This window comes from Carcharodon carcharias, assembly GCF_017639515.1.
Source record: "Carcharodon carcharias isolate sCarCar2 chromosome 36 unlocalized genomic scaffold, sCarCar2.pri SUPER_36_unloc_3, whole genome shotgun sequence".
NCBI classification, from domain to species: domain Eukaryota; kingdom Metazoa; phylum Chordata; class Chondrichthyes; order Lamniformes; family Lamnidae; genus Carcharodon; species Carcharodon carcharias.
Genome location: NW_024470748.1, coordinates 810,189 through 833,331, shown reverse-complemented (window position 1 = coordinate 833,331; position 23,143 = coordinate 810,189). Strand labels below are relative to the sequence as shown.

The window sequence follows — 23,143 nt, the reverse complement described above, 5'->3', positions numbered from 1 at the left end:
CTGGGACAGTCAGCAGCACCTAGAGGAGAGTGTGAGAGGAGGACCCTGGGACAGGCAGTCAGCAGCGGCTAGAGGAGAGTGTGAGAGGAGGACCCTGGGACAGACAGTCAGCAGCACCTAGAGGAGAGTGCGAGAGGAGGACCCTGGGACTTGCAGTCAGCACCTAGAGGAGATTGTGAGAGGAGGATCCTGGGACAGACAGTCAGCAGCATCTAGAGGAGAGTGAGAGGAGGACCCTGGGACAGGCTGTCAGCAGCACCTAGAGGAGAGTGTGAGAGGAGGACCCTGGGACAGTCTGCAGCACCTAGAGGAGAGATTGAGAGGATGACCCTGGGACAGGCAGTCAGCTGCACCTAGAGGAGATTGTGAGAGGAGGACCCTGGGACAGGCAGTCAGCAGCACCTAGAGGAGAGTGTGAGAGGAGGACCCTGGGACAGTCAGCAGCACCTAGAGGAGAGTGTGAGAGGAGGGCCCTGGGACAGGCAGTCAGCAGCACCTAGAGGAGAGTGTGAGAGGAGGACCCTGGGACAGACAGTCAGCAGCACCTAGAGGAGATTGTGAGAGGAGGACCCTGGGACAGTCAGCAGCACCTAGAGGAGAGTGTGAGAGGAGGGCCCTGGGACAGTCAGCAGCACCTAGAGGAGAGTGTGAGAGGAGGACCCTGGGACAGGCAGTCAGCAGCACCTAGAGGAGAGTGTGAGAGGAGTACCCTGGGACAGGCAGTCAGCAGCACCTAGAGGAGAGTGTGAGAGGAGGACCCTGGGACAGGCAGTCAGCAGCACCTAGAGGAGAGTGTGAGAGGAGGACCCTGGGACAGACAGTCAGCAGCACCTAGAGGAGAGTGAGAGAGGAGGACCCTGGGACAGGCAGCAGCACCTAGAGGAGAGTGTGAGAGGAGGACCCTGGGACAGGGCAGTCAGCAGCACCTAGAGGAGAGTGTGAGAGGAGGACCCTGGGACAGTCAGCAGCACCTAGAGGAGAGTGTGAGAGGAGGACCCTGGGACAGTCAGCAGCACCTAGAGGAGAGTGTGAGAGGAGGACCCTGGGACAGACAGTCAGCAGCACCTAGAGGAGAGTGTGAGAGAAGGACCCTGGGACAGACAGTCAGCAGCACCTAGAGGAGAGAGTGAGAGGTGTACCCTGGGACAGGCAGTCAGCAGCACCTAGAGGAGAATGTGAGAGGGGGGCCCTGGGAGAGTCAGTCAGCAGCACCTAGAGGAGAGTGTGAGAGGAGGACCCTGGGACAGTCAGCAGCACCTAGAGGAGCGTGTGAGAGGAGGACCCTGGGACAGACAGTCAGCACCTAGAGGAGAGTGTGAGAGGAGGACCCTGGGACAGTCAGCAGATCCTAGAGGAGAGTGTGAGAGGAGGACCCTGGGACAGACAGTCAGCAGCACCTAGAGGAGAGAGTGAGAGGAGGACCCTGGGACAGATAGTCAGCAGCACCTAGAGGAGAGTGTGAGAGGAGGACCCTGGGACAGGCAGTCAGCAGCACCTAGAGGAGAGAGTGTGAGAGGAGGACCCTGGGACAGGCAGTCAGCAGCACCTAGAGGAGAGTGTGAGAGGAGGACCCTGGGACAGGCAGTCAGCAGCGGCTAGAGGAGAGTGTGAGAGGAGGACCCTGGGACAGACAGTCAGCAGCACCTAGAGGAGACTGCGAGAGGAGGACCCTGGGACTTGCAGTCAGCACCTAGAGGAGAGTGTGAGAGGAGGATCCTGGGACAGACAGTCAGCAGCATCTAGAGGAGAGTGAGAGGAGGACCCTGGGACAGGCTGTCAGCAGCACCTAGAGGAGAGTGTGAGAGGAGGACCCTGGGACAGTCAGCAGCACCTAGAGGAGAGAGTTAGAGGAGGACCCTGGGACAGGCAGTCAGCTGCACCTAGAGGAGATTGTGAGAGGAGGACCCTGGGACAGGCAGTCAGCAGCACCTAGAGGAGAGTGTGAGAGGAGGACCCTGGGACAGTCAGCAGCACCTAGAGGAGAGTGTGAGAGGAGGGCCCTGGGACAGGCAGTCAGCAGCGCCTAGAGGAGAGTGTGAGAGGAGGACCCTGGGACAGACAGTCAGCAGCACCTAGAGGAGAGTGTGAGAGGAGGACCCTGGGACATCAGCAGCACCTAGAGGAGAGTGTGAGAGGAGGGCCCTGGGACAGTCAGCAGCACCTAGAGGAGAGTGTGAGAGGAGGACCCTGGGACAGGCAGTCAGCAGCACATAGAGGAGAGTGTGAGAGGAGGACCCTGGGACAGGCAGTCAGCAGCACCTAGAGGAGAGTGTGAGAGGAGGACCCTGGGACAGGCAGTCAGCAGCACCTAGAGGAGAGTGTGAGAGGAGGACCCTGGGACAGGCAGTCAGCAGCACCTAGAGGAGAGTGTGAGAGGAGGACCCTGGGACAGACAGTCAGCAGCACCTAGAGGAGAGTGAGAGAGGAGGACCCTGGGACAGGCAGCAGCACCTAGAGGAGAGTGTGATTGGAGGACACTGGGACAGGGCAGTCAGCAGCACCTAGAGGAGAGTGTGAGAGGAGGACCCTGGGACAGTCAGCAGCACCTAGAGGAGAGTGTGAGAGGAGGACCCTGGGACAGTCAGCAGCACCTAGAGGAGAGTGTGAGAGGAGGACCCTGGGACAGACAGTCAGCAGCACCTAGAGGAGAGTGTGAGAGAAGGACCCTGGGACAGACAGTCAGCAGCACCTAGAGGAGAGAGTGAGAGGAGTACCCTGGGACAGGCAGTCAGCAGCACCTAGAGGAGAATGTGAGAGGGGGGCCCTGGGAGAGTCAGTCAGCAGCACCTAGAGGAGAGTGTGAGAGGAGGACCCTGGGACAGTCAGCAGCACATAGAGGAGAGTGTGAGAGGAGGACCCTGGGACAGACAGTCAGCAGCACCTAGAGGAGAGTGTGAGAGGAGGACCCTGGGACAGTCAGCAGCACCTAGAGGAGAGTGTGAGATGAGGACCCTGGGACAGACAGTCAGCACCTAGAGGAGAGTGTGAGAGGAGGACCCTGGGACAGGCAGCAGCACCTAGAGGAGAGTGTGAGAGGAGGACCCTGGGACAGACAGTCAGCACCTAGAGGAGAGTGTGAGAGGAGGACCCTGGGACAGTCAGCAGCACCTAGAGGAGAGAGTGAGAGGAGGGCCCTGGGACAGACAGTCAGCAGCACCTAGAGGAGAGAGTGAGAGGAGGACCCTGGGACAGGCAGTCAGCAGCATCTAGAGGAGAGTGTGAGAGGGGGGCCCTGGGAGAGTCAGTCAGCAGCACCTAGAGGAGAGTGTGAGATGAGGACCCTGGGACAGTCAGCAGCACCTAGAGGAGAGTGTGAGATGAGGACCCTGGGACAGACAGTCAGCACCTAGAGGAGAGTGTGAGAGGAGGACCCTGGGACAGTCAGCAGCACCTAGAGGAGAGTGTGAGAGGAGGACCCTGGGACAGACAGTCAGCACCTAGAGGAGAGTGTGAGAGGAGGACCCTGGGACAGTCAGCAGCACCTAGAGGAGAGAGTGAGAGGAGGACCCTGGGACAGACAGTCAGCAGCACCTAGAGGAGAGAGTGAGAGGAGGACCCTGGGACAGGCCGTCAGCAGCACCTAGAGGAGAGTGTGAGAGGGGGGCCCTGGGAGAGTCAGTCAGCAGCACCTAGAGTAGAGTGTGAGAGGTGGACCCTGGGACAGTCAGCAGCATCTAGAGGAGAGTGTGAGAGGAGGTCCCTGGGACACACAGTCAGCAGCACCTAGAGGAGAGTGTGAGAGTAGGACCCTGGGACAGTCAGCAGCACCTAGAGGAGAGTGTGAGAGGAGGACCCTGGGACAGACTGTCAGCACCTAGAGGAGAGTGTGAGAGGAGGACCCTGGGACAGGCAGTCAGCAGCACCTAGAGGAGAGTGTGAGAGGAGGACCCTGGGGCAGGCAGTCAGCAGCACCTAGAGGAGAGTGTGAGAGGAGGACCCTGGGACAGGGAGTCAGCAGCACCTAGAGGAGAGTGTGAGAGGAGGACCCTGGGACAGGCTGTCAGCAGCATCTAGAGGAGAGAGTGAGAGGAGGACCCTGGGACAGGCAGTCAGCAGCACCTAGAGGAGAGTGAGAGAAGAGGACCCTGGGAGAGGCTGTCATCAGCACCTAGAGCAGTGTGAGAGAGGAGGACCCTGGGACAGGCAGTCAGCAGCACCTAGAGCAGTGTGAGAGGAGCACCCTGGGACAGGCCGTCAGCAGAAGATAGAGGAGAGTGTGAGAGGAGCAACCTGGGACAGGCAGTCAGCAGCACCTAGAGGAGAGTGTGAGAGGACGACCCTGGGACAGGCAGTCAGCAGCACCTAGAGGAGAGTGTGAGAGGAGGACCCTGGGACAGGCAGTCAGCAGCACCTAGAGGAGAGAGTGAGAGGAGGACCCTGGGACAGGCAGTCAGCAGCACCTAGAGGACTGTGAGAGGAGCACCCTGGGAAAGTCAGTCAGCAGCACCTAGAGGAGAGTGAGAGAGGAGCACCCTGGGACAGGCAGTCAGCAGCACCTAGAGGAGACTATGAGAGGAGGACCCTGGGACAGGCAGTCAGCAGCACCTAGAGGAGAGTGTGAGAGGAGGACCCTGGGACAGGCAGTCAGCAGCACCTAGAGGAGAGTGAGAGAGGAGGACCCTGGGACAGGCAGTCAGCAGCACCTAGAGTAGAGTGAGACAGGAGGACCCTGGGACAGGCAGTCAGTAGCACCTAGAGGAGAGTGTGAGAGGAGGACCCTGGGACAGGGAGTCAGCAGCACCTAGAGGAGAGAGTGAGAGGAGCATCCTGGGACAGGCAGTCAGCAGCACCTAGAGGAGAGTGTGAGAGGAGGACCCTGGGACAGGCAGTCAGCAGCACCTAGAGGAGAGTGAGAGAGGATGACCCTGGGACAGGCAGTCAGCAGCACCGAGAGGAGATTGTGAGAGGAGGACCCTGGGACAGTCAGCAGCACCTAGAGGAGAGTGTGAGAGGAGGACCCTGGGACAGGCAGTCAGCAGCACCTAGAGGAGAGAGTGAGAGGAGGACCCTGGGGCAGGCAGTCAGCAGCACCTAGATGAGAGTGTGAGAGGAGGACCCTGGGACAGGCAGTCAGCAGCACCTAGAGGAGAGAGTGAGAGGAGGACCCTGGGGCAGGCAGTCAGCAGCACCTAGATGAGAGTGTGAAAGGAGGACCCTGGGACAGGCAGTCAGCAGAACCTAGAGGAGAGTGTGAGAGGAGGACCCTGGGACAGTCAGCAGCACCTAGAGGAGAGAGTGAGAGGAGGACCCTGGGACAGGCAGTCAGCAGCACCTACAGGAGAGTGTGAGAGGGGGACCCTGGGACAGGCAGTCAGCAGCACCTAGAGGAGAGTGTGAGAGGAGGACACTGGGACAGTCAGCAGCACCTAGATTAGAGTGTGAGACGGGAACCCTGGGACAGGCACTCAGCAGCACCTAGAGGAGAGAGTGAGAGGAGGACCCTGGGACAGTCAGCAGCACCTAGAGGAGAGTGTGAGAGGAGGACCCTGGGACAGTCAGCAGCACCTAGAGGAGAGTGTGAGAGGAGGACCCTGGGACAGACAGTCAGCAGCACCAAGAGGAGAGTGTGAGAGGAGGGCCCTGTGACAGGTAGTCAGCAGCAACTAGAGGAGAGAGCAAGAGGAGGACCCTGGGACAGGCAGTCAGCAGCACCTAGAGGAGAGTGTGGGAGGAGGACCCTGGGACAGGCTGTCAGCAGCACCTAGAGGAGAGTGTGAGAGGAGGACCCTGGGACAGTCAGTCAGCAGCACCTATAGGAGAGTGTGGGAGGAGGACCCTGGGACAGTCAGCAGCACCTAGAGGAGAGTGTGAGAGGAGGACCCTGGGGCAGGCAGTCAGCAGCACCTAGAGGAGAGTGTGAGAGGAGGACCCTGGGACAGTCAGCAGCACCTAGAGGAGAGTGTGAGAGGAGGACCCTGGGGCAGGCAGTCAGCAGCACCTAGAGGAGAGTGAGAGAGGAGGACCCTGGGACAGGGAGTCAGCAGCACCTAGAGGAGAGTGTGAGAGGAGGACCCCAGGACAGGCAGTCAGCAGCACCTAGAGGAGAGTGTGAGAGGAGGACGCTGGGACAAACAGTCAGCAGCACCTAGAGGAGAGTGTGAGAGGAGGACCCTGGGACAGGCAGTCAGCAGCACCTAGAGGAGAGTGTGAGAGGAGGACCCTGGGACAGTCAGCAGCACCTAGAGGAGAGAGTGAGAGGAGGACCCTGGGACAGTCAGCAGCACCTAGAGGAGAGTGTGAGAGGAGGACCCTGGAACAGTCAGCAGCACCTAGAGGAGAGTGTGAGAGGAGGACCCTGGTGCAGGCAGTCAGCAGCACCTAGAGGAGAGTGTGAGAGGAGGACCCTGGGACAGGGAGTCAGCAGCACCTAGAGGAGAGTGTGAGAGGAGCACCCTGGGACAGGCTGTCAGCAGCATCTAGAGGAGAGAGTGAGAGGAGGACCCTGGGACAGGCAGTCAGCAGCACCTAGAGGAGAGTGAGAGAGGAGGACCCTGGGAGAGGCTGTCATCAGCACCTAGAGCAGTGTGAGAGAGGAGGACCCTGGGACAGGCAGTCAGCAGCACCTAGAGCAGTGTGAGAGGATCACCCTGGGACAGGCCGTCAGAAGAAGATAGAGGAGAGTGTGAGAGGAGCAACCTGGGACAGTCAGTCAGCAGCACCTAGAGGAGAGTGTGAGAGGAGGACCCTGGGACAGGCAGTCAGCAGCACCTAGAGGAGAGTGTGAGAGGACGACACTGGCACAGACAGTCAGCAGCACCTAGAGGAGAGAGTGAGAGTAGTACCCTGGGACAGGTAGTCAGCAGCACCTAGAGGAGAGTGTGAGAGGAGGACCCTGGGACAGGCAGTCAGCAGCACGTAGAGGAGAGTGTGAGAGGAGGACCCTGGGACAGTCAGTCAGCAGCACCTAGAGGAGAGAGTGAGAGGAGGACCCTTGGACAGGCAGTCAGCAGCACCTAGAGGACTGTGAGAGGAGCACCCTGGGAAAGTCAGTCAGCAGCACCTAGAGGAGAGTGAGAGAGGAGCACCCTGGGACAGGCAGTCAGCAGCACCTAGAGGAGAGTATGAGAGGAGGACCCTGGGACAGGCAGTCAGCAGCACCTAGAGGAGAGTGTGAGAGGAGGACCCTGGGACAGGCAGTCAGCAGCACCTAGAGGAGAGTGAGAGAGGAGGACCATGGGACAGGCAGTCAGCAGCACCTAGAGTAGAGTGAGAGAGGAGGACCCTGGGACAGGCAGTCAGTAGCACCTAGAGGAGAGTGTGAGAGGAGGACCCTGGGACAGGGAGTCAGCAGCACCTAGAGGAGAGAGTGAGAGGAGCATCCTGGGACAGGCAGTCAGCAGCACCTAGAGGAGAGTGTGAGAGGAGGACCCTGGGACAGGCAGTCAGCAGCACCTAGAGGAGAGAGTGAGAGGAGGACCCTGGGACAGGCAGTCAGCAGCACCTAGATGAGAGAGTGAGAGGAGGACCCTGGGACAGTCAGCAGCACCTAACGGAGAGAGTGAGAGGAGGACCCTGGGACAGGCAGTTAGCAGCACCGAGTGGAGAGTGTGAGAGGAGGACCCTGGGACAGTCAGTCAGCAGCACCTAGAGGAGAGTGTGAGAGGAGGACCCTGGGACAGGCAGTCAGCAGCACCTAGAGCAGAGTGTGAGAGGAGGACCCTGGGACAGGCAGTCAGCAGCACCTAGAGGAGAGTGAGAGAGGATGACCCTGGGACAGGCAGTCAGCAGCACCGAGAGGAGATTGTGAGAGGAGGACCCTGGGACAGTCAGTCAGCAGCACCTAGAGGAGAGTGTGAGAGGAGGACCCTGGGACAGGCAGTCAGCAGCACCGAGAGGAGAGAGTGAGAGGAGGACCCTGGGACAGGCAGTCAGCAGCACCTAGAGGAGAGTGTGAGAGGAGGACCCTGTGACAGGCAGTCAGCAGCACCTAGAGGAGAGTGTGGGAGGAGGACCCTGGGACAGTCAGCAGCACCTAGAGGAGAGTGTGAGAGGAGGACCCTGGGACAGACAGTCAGCAGCACCTAGAGGAGAGTGTGAGAGGAGGACCCTGGGACAGTCAGCAGCACCTAGAGGAGAGTGTGAGAGGAGGACCCTGGGACAGGCAGTCAGCAGCACCTAGAGGAGAGTGTGAGAGGAGGACCCTGGAACAGGCAGTCAGCAGCACCTAGAGCAGTGTGAGAGGAGCACCCTGGGACAGGCATTCAGCAGCACCTAGAGGAGAGTATGAGAGGAGGACCCTGGGACAGGCAGTCAGCAGCACCTAGAGGAGAGTGTGAGAGGAGGACCCTGGGACAGGCAGTCAGCAGCACCTAGAGGAGAGTGAGAGAGGAGGACCCTGGGACAGGCAGTCAGCAGCACCTAGAGTAGAGTGAGAGAGGAGGACCCTGGGACAGGCAGTCAGTAGCACCTAGAGGAGAGTGTGAGAGGAGGACCCTGGGACAGGGAGTCAGCAGCACCTAGAGGAGAGAGTGAGAGGAGCATCCTGGGACAGGCAGTCAGCAGCACCTAGAGGAGAGTGTGAGAGGAGGACCCTGGGACAGGCAGTCAGCAGCACCTAGAGGAGAGAGTGAGAGGAGGACCCTGGGACAGGCAGTCAGCAGCACCTAGATGAGAGAGTGAGAGGAGGACCCTGGGACAGTCAGCAGCACCTAGCGGAGAGAGTGAGAGGAGGACCCTGGGACAGGCAGTTAGCAGCACCGAGAGGAGAGTGTGAGAGGAGGACCCTGGGACAGTCAGTCAGCAGCACCTAGAGGAGAGTGTGAGAGGAGGACCCTGGGACAGGCAGTCAGCAGCACCTAGAGCAGAGTGTGAGAGGAGGACCCTGGGACAGGCAGTCAGCAGCACCTAGAGGAGAGTGAGAGAGGATGACCCTGGGACAGGCAGTCAGCAGCACCGAGAGGAGATTGTGAGAGGAGGACCCTGGGACAGTCAGTCAGCAGCACCTAGAGGAGAGTGTGAGAGGAGGACCCTGGGACAGGCAGTCAGCAGCACCGAGAGGAGAGAGTGAGAGGAGGACCCTGGGACAGGCAGTCAGCAGCACCTAGAGGAGAGTGTGAGAGGAGGACCCTGTGACAGGCAGTCAGCAGCACCTAGAGGAGAGTGTGGGAGGAGGACCCTGGGACAGTCAGCAGCACCTAGAGGAGAGTGTGAGAGGAGGACCCTGGGACAGACAGTCAGCAGCACCTAGAGGAGAGTGTGAGAGGAGGACCCTGGGACAGTCAGCAGCACCTAGAGGAGAGTGTGAGAGGAGGACCCTGGGACAGGCAGTCAGCAGCACCTAGAGGAGAGTGTGAGAGGAGGACCCTGGAACAGGCAGTCAGCAGCACCTAGAGCAGTGTGAGAGGAGCACCCTGGGACAGGCATTCAGCAGCAGCTAGAGGAGAGTGAGAGAGGAGGACCCTGGGACAGGCAGTCAGCAGCACCTAGAGGAGAGTGTGAGAGGAGGACCCTGGGACAGGCTGTCAGCAGCACCTATAGGAGAGAGTGAGAGGAGGACCCTGGGACAGGCAGTCAGCAGCACCTAGAGGACTGTGAGAGGAGCACCCTGGGAAAGTCAGTCAGCAGCACCTAGAGGAGAGTGAGAGAGGAGCACCCTGGGACAGGCAGTCAGCAGCACCTAGAGGAGAGTATGTGGTTCCTCAGCGAAGTGCTGTCAGAGCCAGGTTTATGGCACCACAAGAAGCTCTGCTGTACAGAAGGGGAGAAAGAGGGGGGGAAAGAGCAGTTGTGATAGGGGGTTAGTTAGTTAGGGGAACAGACAGGCCACAGACCTTACTCCAGGATGCAATGTTGCCTCCCTGGTGCCAGGGTCAATGTTGTCATGGACCGGCTGCAGGACATTCCTCTGGGGGGAGGGTGATCAGCCTGAGACGGTCGGTCCATGTTGGTACCAATGATTCAGGTAGGAAAGGGGATGAGGTCCTGAAAGCAGATTTCAGGGACAGGGGAAGGAGATTGAAAATCAGGAGCTCTAAAGCAGCAATATTAGTCTGACTCCTAGTCCCACGTGCAAGTCAGTATCGAAGTAGGGGAATAGCGCAATCAAACATGTGGCTGGGAAGCTGGTGTAGGGGGGGGGGGGTATCAGATTTCTGGGGCATTGGGACCGCTTCTGGGGAGGGTGGGATCTGTACACACCAGACGGTCAACACCTGAACAGGACTGGGATGAATATTCCCGCAGGGAGATTTGCTAGTACTGTGGTGGGGGGATGGGGGGGGGGTTGGGGGGGGTGGTTGTTTAAACAAGATTGGGTGGAGAATGGGGGCCTAGGGGCAAATTCAGAGCAAGAAACAGGAGATGTAGAATTAGTGAGTGATTCTGAAAGACAGAAGCAGCACAGGTTAAAGAGTGTGCAGCACAGGAATTTGGCAGTGTTTAAAGGTGTATATATAAATGCAATGAGTATGGTAAATAAGGCCGTTGGGCTGAGGGCACTGATAGACATGGGGCAGCACGATATCATCGATATAACGGAAACTTGGCTTAAGGGGAGGCAAAAATGGCAGCTCAACACCCCTGGAGATGGAGTTTTCAGGCAGGATAGGGAGCGGGGTAAAAAATGGTGGGGGTGTCGCATTATTGGTTAAAGAATCAATTACAGCTGTGAGGAGAATTAAGATACTAAATGTAGCATCCAATGAGGCCATAGGGGCTGAGCTCAGAAATAAAAAAGGGGCAGCCACACTGCTCGGGGTGTACTCTCGACCCCCCAAATAGTGGAAGGGAGCTAGAAGAGCAGGTATGGAGGCAGATATCTGAGTGGAAAAACAATAGGGCAGGAATCGTTGGGGACTTCAGCTACCAGAATATCAACTGGGATGGAAACAGTGCGAGGGGCACAAAATTCATGAACTGTACCCAAGGGAACTTTTTCAGCCAACACATCACAAGCCCATCAAGGGGAGGCGCAATTCTAGATTTAGTCTTAGCAAAGGAAGCTGGGCAAGTGGATGAAGTAGCCGTGGGGGTCCATTTTGGACATAGTGACCATAATACGGTTAGATTTAGCATCATTATGGAAAAGGACAAAGACAGAGCAGGAGTAAAAGATCGAAATTGGGGGGAAGGCGAATGTTACAAAGCTGAGAGGGGAGCTGGTGGGAATGGACTGGGTACAGCGATTAGAAAACTGTGTCAGATCAGCGGGAGACATTCCAAAGCGAGATTGTACAGGCACAGTGTAAACATGCCCCCACAAAGAAAAAGGGTGGGGCTGCCAAATCTCGAGCCCTTTGGTTTTCCAGAAGCACACAGGGCAAGATAAAGCAGGGAAAGAAAGTTTATGAGAGTCACAAAAAAACTCAATATTGTAGCCAGCCTCGAGGAGAATGGAAAGTACAGGGGAAAAGTCAAAAAATAAATAAATTAGGAAAGCAAAAAGAGGATATAAAAAAATCTATTGGCACATAAAAATCAAAACAATGCAAATATGTTGTACCTGTACATTAAGGGTAAGAGGAAGGGCCTAAGGAAAAGGTCGGGCCTATCAGAGGGGAACATGGTAATTTGTGTGTCAATGCAGAAGGTGGAGGCAGGATTCTCAATGAGTACTTTGTCTCTGTCTTCACCAAGGAGAGGGATGATGCAGACGTTTTAGTTAAATACGAGGAGTGTGGAATATTAGATACAATAAGCAGAGCGAGAGAGGAAGTAAAGGAGGGACTGGCATCCTTGAAGGTGGATAAATCACCAGGGCTGCTTGGATCGTATCCCAGGCTGTTAAAGGAAGCCAATGAGGAAATAGCAGATGCTCTGAGATTCATTTGCCAATCCTCACTAGATCCCCAGAGGATTGGGGGGGGTCTGTGAACATTGTACCAATATTTAAAAAGGGTGGGAGGGACAGGCCAGAAAACGATAGGCTGGTCAGTCTGACTTCAATGGTGGGCAAATTATTGGAATCAATTGTGAGAGACAAGATAAACTGACACTTAGAAAGGCATGGACTGATCAGGGACAGTCAGCGTGGTTTTGTTAGGGGAAGGTCGTGTCTTACTAACTTAATAGGATTTTTTGAGGAAGTAACGAGGAGGGTCGATGAGGGTAGTGTAGTGGATGTTGTCTATATGGATTTCAGTAAGGCATTTGACAAGGTTCCACATGGCAGGCTGGTCAGGAAAGTGGGATCCCATGGGATACAGGGGAAGGTGGATCCAAAATTGGCTCAGCGACAGGAAACAAAGGGTAACGGTCGATGGATGTTTTTGCGAATGGAAAATTGTTTCCGGTGGTTTTCCAGAGGGCTCAGTGTTGGGGCCCTTGCTGGTTGTTGTATATATTAATGATTTGGACTTAAATGTGGGAGGCATGATTGGCAAATTTGCAGATAACACAAAAATTGGCTGCGTAGTTGATAGTGAAAAGGAGCTGTTGACTCCAGGATGATATCAGTGGTTTGGCAGAGTGGGTGGAAAATTGGCAGCTGGAATTTAATTGGGAAAAGTGTGAGGTAATGCATTTGGGGAGGGAATATTCAATAAACAGGGAGTTATTGAGACGGACTGAGGAAGTCAGTGACCTTGGTGTGCATGTCTACGGGTCCTTAAAGGTGGAAGGGCAGGTGGACAAGGTGGTTAAGAAAGCACATGGAATGCTTTCCTTTATTGGACAAGGTACTGATTATAAAAGCAGGGATGTAATGCTGGAACTGTATAAAACACTGGTTAGGACAGAGCTGGCATTTTGTGTCCACTTCTGGTCACCACATTACAGGAAGGGCATAATTGCCCTGGTGAGATTACAGAGGGTATTTACAAGAATGTTGCCAGGGATTGAAAATTGCAATTATGAGCAAAGATTGGATAAGCTGGGGTTGCTTTCCTTAGAAGAGAGGAGGCTGAGGGGTGACCTAATCGGTGCACAAAATTGAGGGGCCAAGATAGGGTAGACAGGAAAGACCTGTTTCTCCTGGCTGAGAGGTCAGTTACCAAGGGGCATGGATTTAAGGGGATTGGTAGAAGGATTAGAGGGGCCATGAGGAGAAGCTTTTTCACCCAGAAGGTGGTGGGCATTTGAAATTCACTGCCTAAGTTGGTTGGTTGAGGCTGAAATGCTCAACTCATTTAAACAGTACCTGGATCTGCATCTGAAGTGCTGTAGCCTGCAAGGCTATGGACCAGGGGCTGGAAAGTGGGATTAAAATGAGCAGCTAGTTTCTTTTTTTCTCTTTTTGGCCAGCGCTGATAGGATGGGCTGAATGGCCTCTTTCTGCACAGTAACTATTCTATGGTTCTAAGGTTTACAGTACAGAGACCATGAAGAAATATTGGTTCACTTGGGCTCCAGAATCAAAGTCCAATGAGTTATCCCTTCACGGAGCTCAGTGGGTTGAAAGCCGATGCTGTAGAATTCACTTTTCCTATGGTGCTGACTTCACATGATGAGATAGGGAAGCAGAGATGAATCAGCCTTATAGGCAATGATACATACTTCTAGCAGAAGCAGTGTAGATGGGGCCAGGTATCCAACCTGGGCAGATCTCCTTGCCTCTGAGGCTGCTAGTTCGATGTTCAACAGCAGACTGAGCTTTCCAGTTCATCAGGGCAATATTCCTTGTTCCCCAAGCCAGAGGCCCATGTCACATGACTCCCACATCTCCACCATCTTTGACAAAGGATATGTATCTATCATCGGGGTTCCAACGACTGTTAAATGTCTCAGCCACTCGGAATTGAAAGAAAGGTCATGCTGTCTTCGTCTTGGCAGACTATCCATCTCCTTCTGACCAGCCTGAGTTATTAAATGCAGGTGGCCTTTGTATAGCTCTCCATGAAGTTGGGCTATACAGTCCATGGGGTGGGGGGGGGGGGGTGCGTGTGGCATTAGTGGCTCCTCAGAGATAACGAGGTGTGGAATTTCCCAAAACTGATGAGTGGCCTCTTTTGTTCCGGGGTCACAGATGGACACAGCTTCAGCCATTTTAGAGGTCTTTGTTCAGTTTTTTAAAATTTTAGAAATATCGATGAGATATCCATTTACATTTCATAAAAATATACAGTGGTCTTAATTGATCACAGTTGGAGCTGGCCTGAGAGAAAAAATTGAATTCTAATTCATTTTTTTAATGTAGTCTCATGGAAATGAAGAAGCTTACATTCACTCTCATTCACACTGACACGTCAGACACACAGCCAATGACAGTGCATTTTCTTCCAGAGTTTTAAATCAGGGTTAGTGCATCAGCAAGGACGATATCTGGTCTGGGAATGTGGAACGATTGGGTGACGTGGGAAGTTCAGAACTATCTTTACTGGAAGTCTCGTTGGGCTTAGAGTTCTGAACGTTCATCTGTTGGGGCACAGGCCGAAGCAAAGCCATTTGTTTCAGGGCTCAGTCTGTCCAGCTCCTGATTGAGTGACCTCCAAAGTGTCTGGGGGTTTTACTGGGTGGTTAGCACTCAAGGGGTGAGTAATGGTCAAGATGCCCGGTGCTATCTGCAGAGCATCTTACTCTGTGAGTGCCGGCTCCTTTGGTCAAGGGGACGAGTGGCTCTGGTCCAGCTCAGATCCTCTCTCTCCACTTTGGTAACCTGTGGGTTCAGCTGTTCAAACACAGGGACTGTGGTTGGGCTGGTTCTCATCAGACTTGAGTGTTTTGATGCAATAAAAACAGAAAATGCTGAAGAAAGTCAGCAGTATTGGCAGCATCTGTGGAGAGTGAAACGGAGTTAACGTTTCGAGTCCAATATGACTCTTCTTTCGAGCTGAGGAGGGAGATTGATGGATTTTATCCTCTTTAAGGGGGGCGGAGCAGATGGAGCAAATAGATGGTCAGGGAAAGGTGGGAGCTAAGGAGAGATTTGACAAGGATGTCATGGACACAAGACAAAGGGAGTGTTAAAGGTAGTGTTAAAGACTAAAGAAGGTGCTGATAGTGGAATATAGGTAAGGTAGCAGAATGTGTTAATAGCAGAACAAGAGTCAGCAGTCTGTGAAAGCACACTGTAAGAGCAAGTGACAGGTGGTCCTGTGGGATGAGAGGCTGCTCCTCCAGTTTGCGTTGGGCTTCACTATAACATTGCAGCAAGCCAAGGAGAAGCAAGAGCTGGACTTGCTGTGACCTTCCAGTGAAGCCCAATGCAAACTAGAGGAACAGCACCCCATCTGCTTACTAGACACTTTACAGCCTTCTGGTCTTAACATTGAGTCCAACAACCTCAACCCATGAACTCTCACCTCTATCTTTATCCCTTTTGAATCTAATGATTTATTTATTTGGTTTTTTTTATTGTTTATTTATTTCCCTAGCGCCCTTCCCACAGGGCCATCTGCTGCTTGTTTTATGAATTGCTTTCACAGGGCACTTACCCTTGTTCTGCTATAAATAGATTCTACTATCTTACCTTTATGCTACTATCATCACCTTCTTAATCTTTAACACTACCATCAACACATCCTTTGTCCTGTGCCCATGACATCTTTGTCAATCTCTTCCAGCCTCCCACCTATCCGTAGTTTTGATTTATTTCTCTCCTTATAAGCAGCAGCGTATTCCCCAACTTCTCAGGACCCAATTTTCTATTAATAACCCCACAGCAAATTTGAGATAGAATGCTCTAAAAAGGGTTCATTTATTGTACACATTCAAAATGTAAAAGGAGGGTCTCAACATCACCTCCATACTCAGATTGTAAAGAGAGGGATAGAGAAAATTAAGTTTTACAGTACAGATACCACCAAGAAATTAAGTATTATTTCATGTGGGTTACAAAATCCAGAACCAAAGTACAATGAGTTATTCCTTCACGGAGCTCAGTGGGTTGAAAGCCAATGCTGTAGAATTCACTTCTCCAGTGGTGTTGACTACATACAATGAGATAGGCACACAGAGATGAATCAGCCTTGTAAGCAATGGTACAGACCTCCAGCTGAAACAGTGTAGGTGGAGCCAGGCATCCAACCTGGGCAAAGGTCCTTATCTGTGAGGCAGCTAGTCAAATGTTAAACAGCAGACTGAGCTTTCCAGTTCAGCAAGGCAATATTCCTTGCTCCACAAGCCAGAGGCCCATGTTACATGACTCCCAGCTCTCCACCATCTTTGACAAAGGATGTGTATCCATCATCTGGATTCCAATAACTTAAATGTCTCAGCCATTAGGAATTGAAAGGATGGTTGCGGGGCCTTCATCTTAGCAGATGATCCACCTTCTTCTGGGCAGCCTGGGTTATCAAATGCAGATGGCCTTTGTTCAGCTCTCTTTGAAGTCGAGCTTACCAGTGGGTCCTCAAAGATAATGAGGTGTAGGTTTTTCCAAAATTGCCAAGTGGCTTCTTTTGATCCGGGGCCACAGATATACACGGTGTTGGTCATTTGAAAGGTCTTTGCTCAGTTTTAAAGAATTTAGAAACAGCGATGAGCATATCAATTTAGGTTTCATGAAAACATACAGTGTGACATCTCAATCCTTCACAAAAGAAGAGTTGAGATAGGAGATCTGCGAGGAGAGGATTGTGACTTAGAACAAACTCAATGGAAATGGGTGGTTACATTTAGCGAGTGCTGCACATCAGTGTTTACAGAAGAAGATACATTTTGGAGGAGATAAATTTCATATTAATTAGAAGTGAGATGAGAGATGTTATGATAAGTGACTGGGAATTATTTGTGAAGAGAAAGGGAGGATAATAGAAGCTGAGTGTATTGGAATTCAATCCTGCATCCTGAGAAAAACGGACAAGAATACAGCAAATTCTCCATGGAAATGTACTGTGGGATTGAGAGACGAAAGGGAGAGGTCAGAGTACAGGAAGATGCCACTCAGCCCCTCCACCCCACCCCACCCATTCAATCAGATCACTGCTAATCTTTATTTTAACTCCATCTACCCGTCTTAATCCCCTCAGCCAACAGAAATCAATTTGCTTCTGTTCTGACACTATCAATTTACCTCCTGTGACACGACTGCTTAAACAGGGGGAGAGAGTTCCAGATTCCCGCTCCCCTGTGTGTGTGTGTGTGTGTGAGAGAGAGTGTGTGTGTGTGTGTGTGAGAGTGAGTGTGTATGTGTGTGTGTGTGTGTGAAGTGCTTCCTGACATCACACCTGAATGGGCCTGGCTCCAATTTTAAGCTTCTGCCCCCCCTTGTTCTGGACTCCCCACCCCCACCAGAGGAAACAGTTTCTCTCTATCCACCCCCATCGAATCCCTTAATCATCTTAAACCCCTCGATTCGATCCCCCCTTAATCTTCCACACTCGAGGGAATACAAGCCGAGTCTGTGTGTGACCTGTCCTCGGGATTTAACCCTTTCATCTGGGATTGTTCTGGTGAATCTGCACTGACCCCCCTTCGAGGGTCAATATATCCTTCCTGAGGTGCGAGGGCCCAGAACTGAACCCGGTTACTCCCGATGGGATCGAACTCGAGCTCTATGTGGCGGTGATATCGCTCCCACCACCACCTCCCCCACCCCTTTGTATTCCAGCCCCCTCGAGACGAAGGCCGAAGTCCCATTAGCATTTTTCAGAAAAGCTTGGCATCTGTCCACTAGCTTCCAGTGACTTCTCTCCTCCGACCCCCAAACCTCTCGGCTCCTCGCCCATTCCGAGCTTCTCACCATTCAGGTCTTGCCCTGATAAAACACCAGCTTGTATTGAGGTAGCACATTGAACATGGCCTGACATCTCAAGGCTCGAACTTCACAGGAGAGTTATCGAACTGAGTCTGTCCCCGAGCCACAGGAGGAGATATCAGGGACAGGCAGCCAACAGCTTGGTGACAGAGGTCGGTTTTAAAGGAGGAGAGAGAGAGAGAGGTGGAGAGGTTTAGTGAGGGAAGGGATTAGAAAGGTCAGGGCGATGGGGGAAGGTAGCAAAGCTTTGGTAGGCCAAACAGGGAGGGAAAAAAGACAGGGTGTGCCATCTTGAGGGATGTCGCAGTTGCCCACAGGGTACCCCCTGAATGATGTGCCAGCGCGTTCCTTCCTGCCTTGTCAATAACATAGTTTACAAAATAGGCCTGATACTCTCGCCCACTTGCGATTGACCAGCAGGTTGGTTGAGGTCCTGACTTGCACCTGAGTTGGGCAACTATAGGCCTCAATAGGTGGGCAACTTACCCACCCAAAGAATGGTGGAGAACGGGCTGTGGGGTGGGTGGGTAGGGGGTGGGCTGGCCAACCAAACTATTTTACAGGCACCCTACCCTAGCACACTGAAAATATGCCCGGAACAGGGTTGGGGGGGGGCGGGGGGGGAGGTGGGGGGGTGGTGGGGGGTGGGGGGCTAGGTGGAGAGTGGAGAGACACCTGGAATCCAGCCCACTAGGCAAGTGGCAGGGGAGGGGGGCAAGCTTAGTCATGCGGAGAGAGGCGAGGGTGCAGAATGGATGAGGTTGTAGTGTCAAAGGTTCAGAATGGGTTGAGGTGAGGCTTTGGCAGGTAGGAGGGCCGAGTAGGATAAGGGGATTGGGGAATGGAGTGAGAATGTCAGATTAAAGACCAGTGAGACCCTGGGGGTCTGCTGACTGCCTTATGTGTGGGATTCCCCATTTAACCTTCTCTGATTGTCACGGAGACTGTGCTGATATACGTGGTGAGACTCACAGGGCCGGATGTACTTGCAAGCCTCCCGGAATCTCAGCGGCAAGATGGTGCTCTTCCCAGTCTTGGCTCTCATGACATCGATTTCCAGGAACTGGTTAGTGATGTAACAGTTGTCATAATCATCCCGGAACAGGTAGTTTTTACGATACAGCAAAGCTCTGAGAGATCAAAATGAGTGGGATTAGAGTGGCTTCGAATTCAGACTTTCACAGCACTCTTCAAACACTCCCAGGACAGGTACAGCACGGGGTTAGATACAGAGTAAATCTCCCTCTACACTGTCCCCATCAAACACTCCCAGGACAGGTACAGCACGGGGTTAGATACAGAGTAAATCTCCCTCTACACTGTCCCCATCAAACACTCCCAGGACAGGTACAGCACGGGGTTAGATACAGAGTAAAGCTCCCTCTACACTGTCCCCATCAAACACTCCCAGGACAGGTACAGCACGGGGTTAGATACAGAGTAAAGCTCCCTCTATACTGTCCCCATCAAACACTCCCAGGACAGGTACAGCACGGGGTTAGATACAGAGTAAATCTCCCTCTACACTGTCCCCATCAAACACTCCCAGGACAGGTACAGCACGGAGTTAGATACAGAGTAAAGCTCACTCTTCACTGTCCCCATCAAACACTCCCAGGACAGGTACAGCACAGGGTTAGATACAGAGTAAATCTCCCTCTACACTGTCCCCATCAAACACTCCCAGGACAGGTACAGCACGGGGTTAGTTACAGAGTAAAGCTCCCCCTACACTGTCCCCATCAAACACTCCCAGGACAGGTACAGCACGGGGTTAGATACAGAGTAAATCTCCCTCTACACTGTCCACATCAAACACTCCCAGGACAGGTACAGCACGGGGTTAGATACAGAGTAAAGCTCACTCTACACTGTCCCCATCAAACACTCCCAGGACAGGTACAGCACGGAGTTAGATACAGAGTAAAGTTCCTTCTACACTGTCCCCATCAAACACTCCCAGGACAGGTACAGCACGGGGTTAGATACAGAGTAAAGCCCCCTCTACACTGTCCACATCAAACACTCCCAGGACAGGTACAGCACGGGGTTAGATACAGAGTAAATCTCCCTCTACACTGTCCCCATCAAACACTCCCAGGACAGGTACAGCACGGGGTTAGATACAGAGTAAAACTCCCTCTACACTGTCCCCATCACATACTCCCAGGACAGGTACAGCACGGGGTTAGATACAGAGTAAAGCTCCCTCAACACTGTCCTTATCAAACTCTCCCAGGACAGGTACAGCACGGGGTTAGATACAGAGTAAAACTCCCAATGCACCGGCCCAATCAACCACTCCCAAGACAGGTACAGCACGGGGTTAGATACAGAGTAAAGTTCCCTCTACACTGTCCCCATCAAACACTCCCAGGGCAGGTACAGTGTGTTATTGCATGGCCTTACCATCACTGAATCCCCCACCATCAACATCCTGGGGGTTACCATTGAACAGAAACTGAACTGGACCAGCCATATAAATACTGTGGCTACAAGAGCAGGTCAGAGGCTGGGAATCCTGCAGTGAGTAACTCACCTCCTGACTCCCCAAAGCCTGTCCACCATCTACAAGGCACAAGTCAGGAGTGGGATGGGACACTCCCCACTTGCCTGGATGAGTGCAGCTCCCACAACACTCAAGAAGCTCGACACCATCCAGGACAAAGCAGCCCCGCTTGATCGGCACCCCATCCACAAACATTCACTCCCTCCACCACCGACGCACAGTAGCAGCAGTGTGTGTACCATCTACAAGATGCACTGCAGCAACTCACCAAGGATCCTTAGACAGCACCTTCCAAACCCACGACCGCTACCATCTAGAAGGACAAGGGCAGCAGACACATGGGGAACACCACCACCTGGAAGTTCCCCTCCGAGCCCCTCACCATCCTGACTTGGAAATATATCGGCCGTTCCTTCACTGTCGCTGGGTCCAAATCCTGGAACTCCCTCCCTAACAGCACGGTGGGTGTACCTACACCACAGGGACTGCAGCAGCTTAAGAAGGCAGCTCACCCACCACCTTCTCAAGGGGCAATTAGGGATGGGTAATAAATGCTGGGCACGGCCAGCGACACCCATGAATTAAAACAACATGTAAACTGCAGATGTGAGCAGAGCCCGATTCTCTGCTGTACATTCTATGTCATCATCCTGCCGAATCTGTGCTGTCACTTCACCAAAGCCAATACATCCTACAATTCACACTCACTGGATGTACAAGAAGAGCATCATCAAGGTGGAGCCGTAGCCAAAGAGCCCTATTCCCTCATAGAATGCTCCCACACACTGCCTGATCTCCTCCATGATGTCCAGTGCCACATGGGAAAAGCTCTTGGACTGATTGGCATGGATGTGGAAGTGGTGCTCGATCGAAATATTGAACTCAAATTCCTTTGCCAGTTTCTCCAGTGCTTCCGAAATGGCTGAAAGAGACAGGGACAGTGCAGAGGAGGATGAGAGTGGGATTTCAGAGAGTGGGGATTCAGAGAGCGGGGTTGCGAGAGAGACGGACATTGCAGAGAAGGGTGAGGGAGTGGGGTTTCAGAGAGTGGGTCTGCGAGAGACAGGGACAGTGCAGAGGAGGGTGAGAGTGGGGTTTCAGAGAGTGGGGCTGTGAGATACAGGGACTGCGCAGAGGAGGGTGGGAGTGGGTTTTCAGAGAGTCGGGCTGTGAGGGACACGGAAAGTGCAGAGAGGGTGAGAGTGGGGTTTCAGAGAGTGGGGTTTCAGAGAGTGGGTCTGTGAGGGAAACGGACAGTGCAGAGGAGGATGAGAGTGGCCTTTCAGAGACCGGGGCTCCGAGAGAAACGGTCAGTGCAGAGGAGGGTTAGAGGGGGGTTTCAGAGATTGGGACTGTGAGAGACAGGGACAGTGCAGAGGAGGGTAAGAGTTGTGTTTCAGAGACTAGGTCTGCGATAGACAGGGATAGTGCAGAGGAGGGTGAGAGTGGGGTTTCACAGATTGGGACTGCGAGATACAGGGACAGTGCAGAGGAGGGTGAGAGTGGGGCTTCAGAGACGGGGTCTGCGAGAGACAGGGACAGTGCAGAGGAGGGTGAGAGTGGGGTTTCAGAGAGTCGGTCTGCGAGTGACAGGGACAGAGCAGAGGAGGGTGAGAGTTGGGTTTCAGAGAGTGGAGTTTGAGAGAGTGGGGCTGCAAGAGACACGGACAGTGCAAAGGAGGGTGAGAGTGGGGTTTCAGAGAGTGGGGCTGTGAGAGACAGGGACAGTGCAGAGGAGGGTGAGAGTGGGGTTTCAGACAGTGGGTCTGCGAGACACACGGACAGTGCAGAGGAGGGTGAGAGAGGGGTTTCAGAGAGTGGGACACTGAGAGACAGGGACAGCACAGAGGAGGTAAGAGTTGGCTTTCAGAGAGTGAGTCTGCGAGAGACAGGGACAGTGCAGAGGAGGGTGAGAGTGGGTTTTCACAGAGTGGGGTTTCAGAGAGTGGGTCTGCGAGAGACAGGGACATTGCAGAGGAGGGTGAGAAAGGGGTATCAGACAGTTGGTCTGCGAGAGACAGGGACAGTGCAGAGGAGGTTGAGAGTGGGGTTAAATAGAATGGGGCTGCGAAAGAGAGGGTCAGTGCAGAGGAGATGACAGTTGGGTTTCAGAGAGTAGGGTTTCGGAGAGTAGGTCTGTGAGAGACAGGGACAGTGCAGAGGAGGGTGAGAGTGGGGTTTCAGAGAGTGGGACTGCGAGAGACAGGGACAGTGCAGAGGAGGGTGAGAGTGGGGTTTCAGAGAGTGGGGTTTCAGAGAGTGGGACTGCGAGAGACAGGGACAGCACAGAAGAGGTAAGAGTTGGCTTTCAGAGAGTGAGTCTGCGAGAGACAGGGACAGCGCAGAAGAGGGTGAGAGAGGGGTTTCAGAGAGTGGGGTTTCAGAGTGTGGGTCTGTGAGAGACAGGGACAGTGCATAGGAGGGTGAGAGTGGGGTTTCAGAGAGTGGGACTGTGAGAGACAGGGACAGTGCAGAGGAGGTAAGAGTTGGCTTTCAGAGAATGAGTCTGCAAGAGACAGGGACAGTGCATAGGAGGGTGAGAGTGGGGTTTCAAAGAGTGAGTCTGCGAGATACACGGACAGTGAAGAGGAGGGTGAGAGTGGGGCTTCAGAGAGTGGGGCTGCGAGAGACAGGGACAGTGCAGAGGAGGGTGAGAGTGGGGTTTCAGAGTGTGGGTCTGCGAGAGACAGGGACATTGCAGAGGAGGGTGAGAAAGTGGTATCAGACAGTTGGTCTGCAAGAGACAGGGACAGTGCAGAGGAAGGTGAGAGTGGGGTTTCAGAGAGTGGGGCTGTGAGAGACAGGGACACTGCAGAGGAGGGTGAGAGTGGGGTTTCAGAGAGTGGGACTGCGAGAGACAGGGACAGTGCAGAGGAGGTTGAGAGTGGGGTTAAATAGAGTGGGTCTGCGAGAGACAGGGACAGTGCAGAGGAGGGTGAGAGTGGGGTTTCAGAGAGTGGGTCTGCGAGAGACAGGGACAGTGCAGAGGAGGTTGAGAGTGGGGTTAAATAGAGTGGGTCTGCGAGAGACAGGGACAGTGCAGAGGAGGGTGAGAGTGGGGT

The 23,143-nt window shown here is 53.7% G+C and overlaps 1 protein-coding gene across 1 annotated transcript in view; it reads right to left on the bottom strand.

The window, feature by feature from the left end:
* LOC121274450 (DC-STAMP domain-containing protein 2-like) overlaps window positions 1-23,143 on the bottom strand; it is a 186,321-nt gene that overhangs the window by 138,717 nt on the left and 24,461 nt on the right. The window contains exons 6-7 of the mRNA XM_041181786.1: window positions 20,790-21,003; window positions 18,545-18,702 (exon numbers count right to left, since the gene is read on the bottom strand). Of these exons, the coding sequence (XP_041037720.1) occupies window positions 18,545-18,702; window positions 20,790-21,003 (372 nt within the window). The remainder of the gene's footprint in view (window positions 1-18,544; window positions 18,703-20,789; window positions 21,004-23,143) is intronic.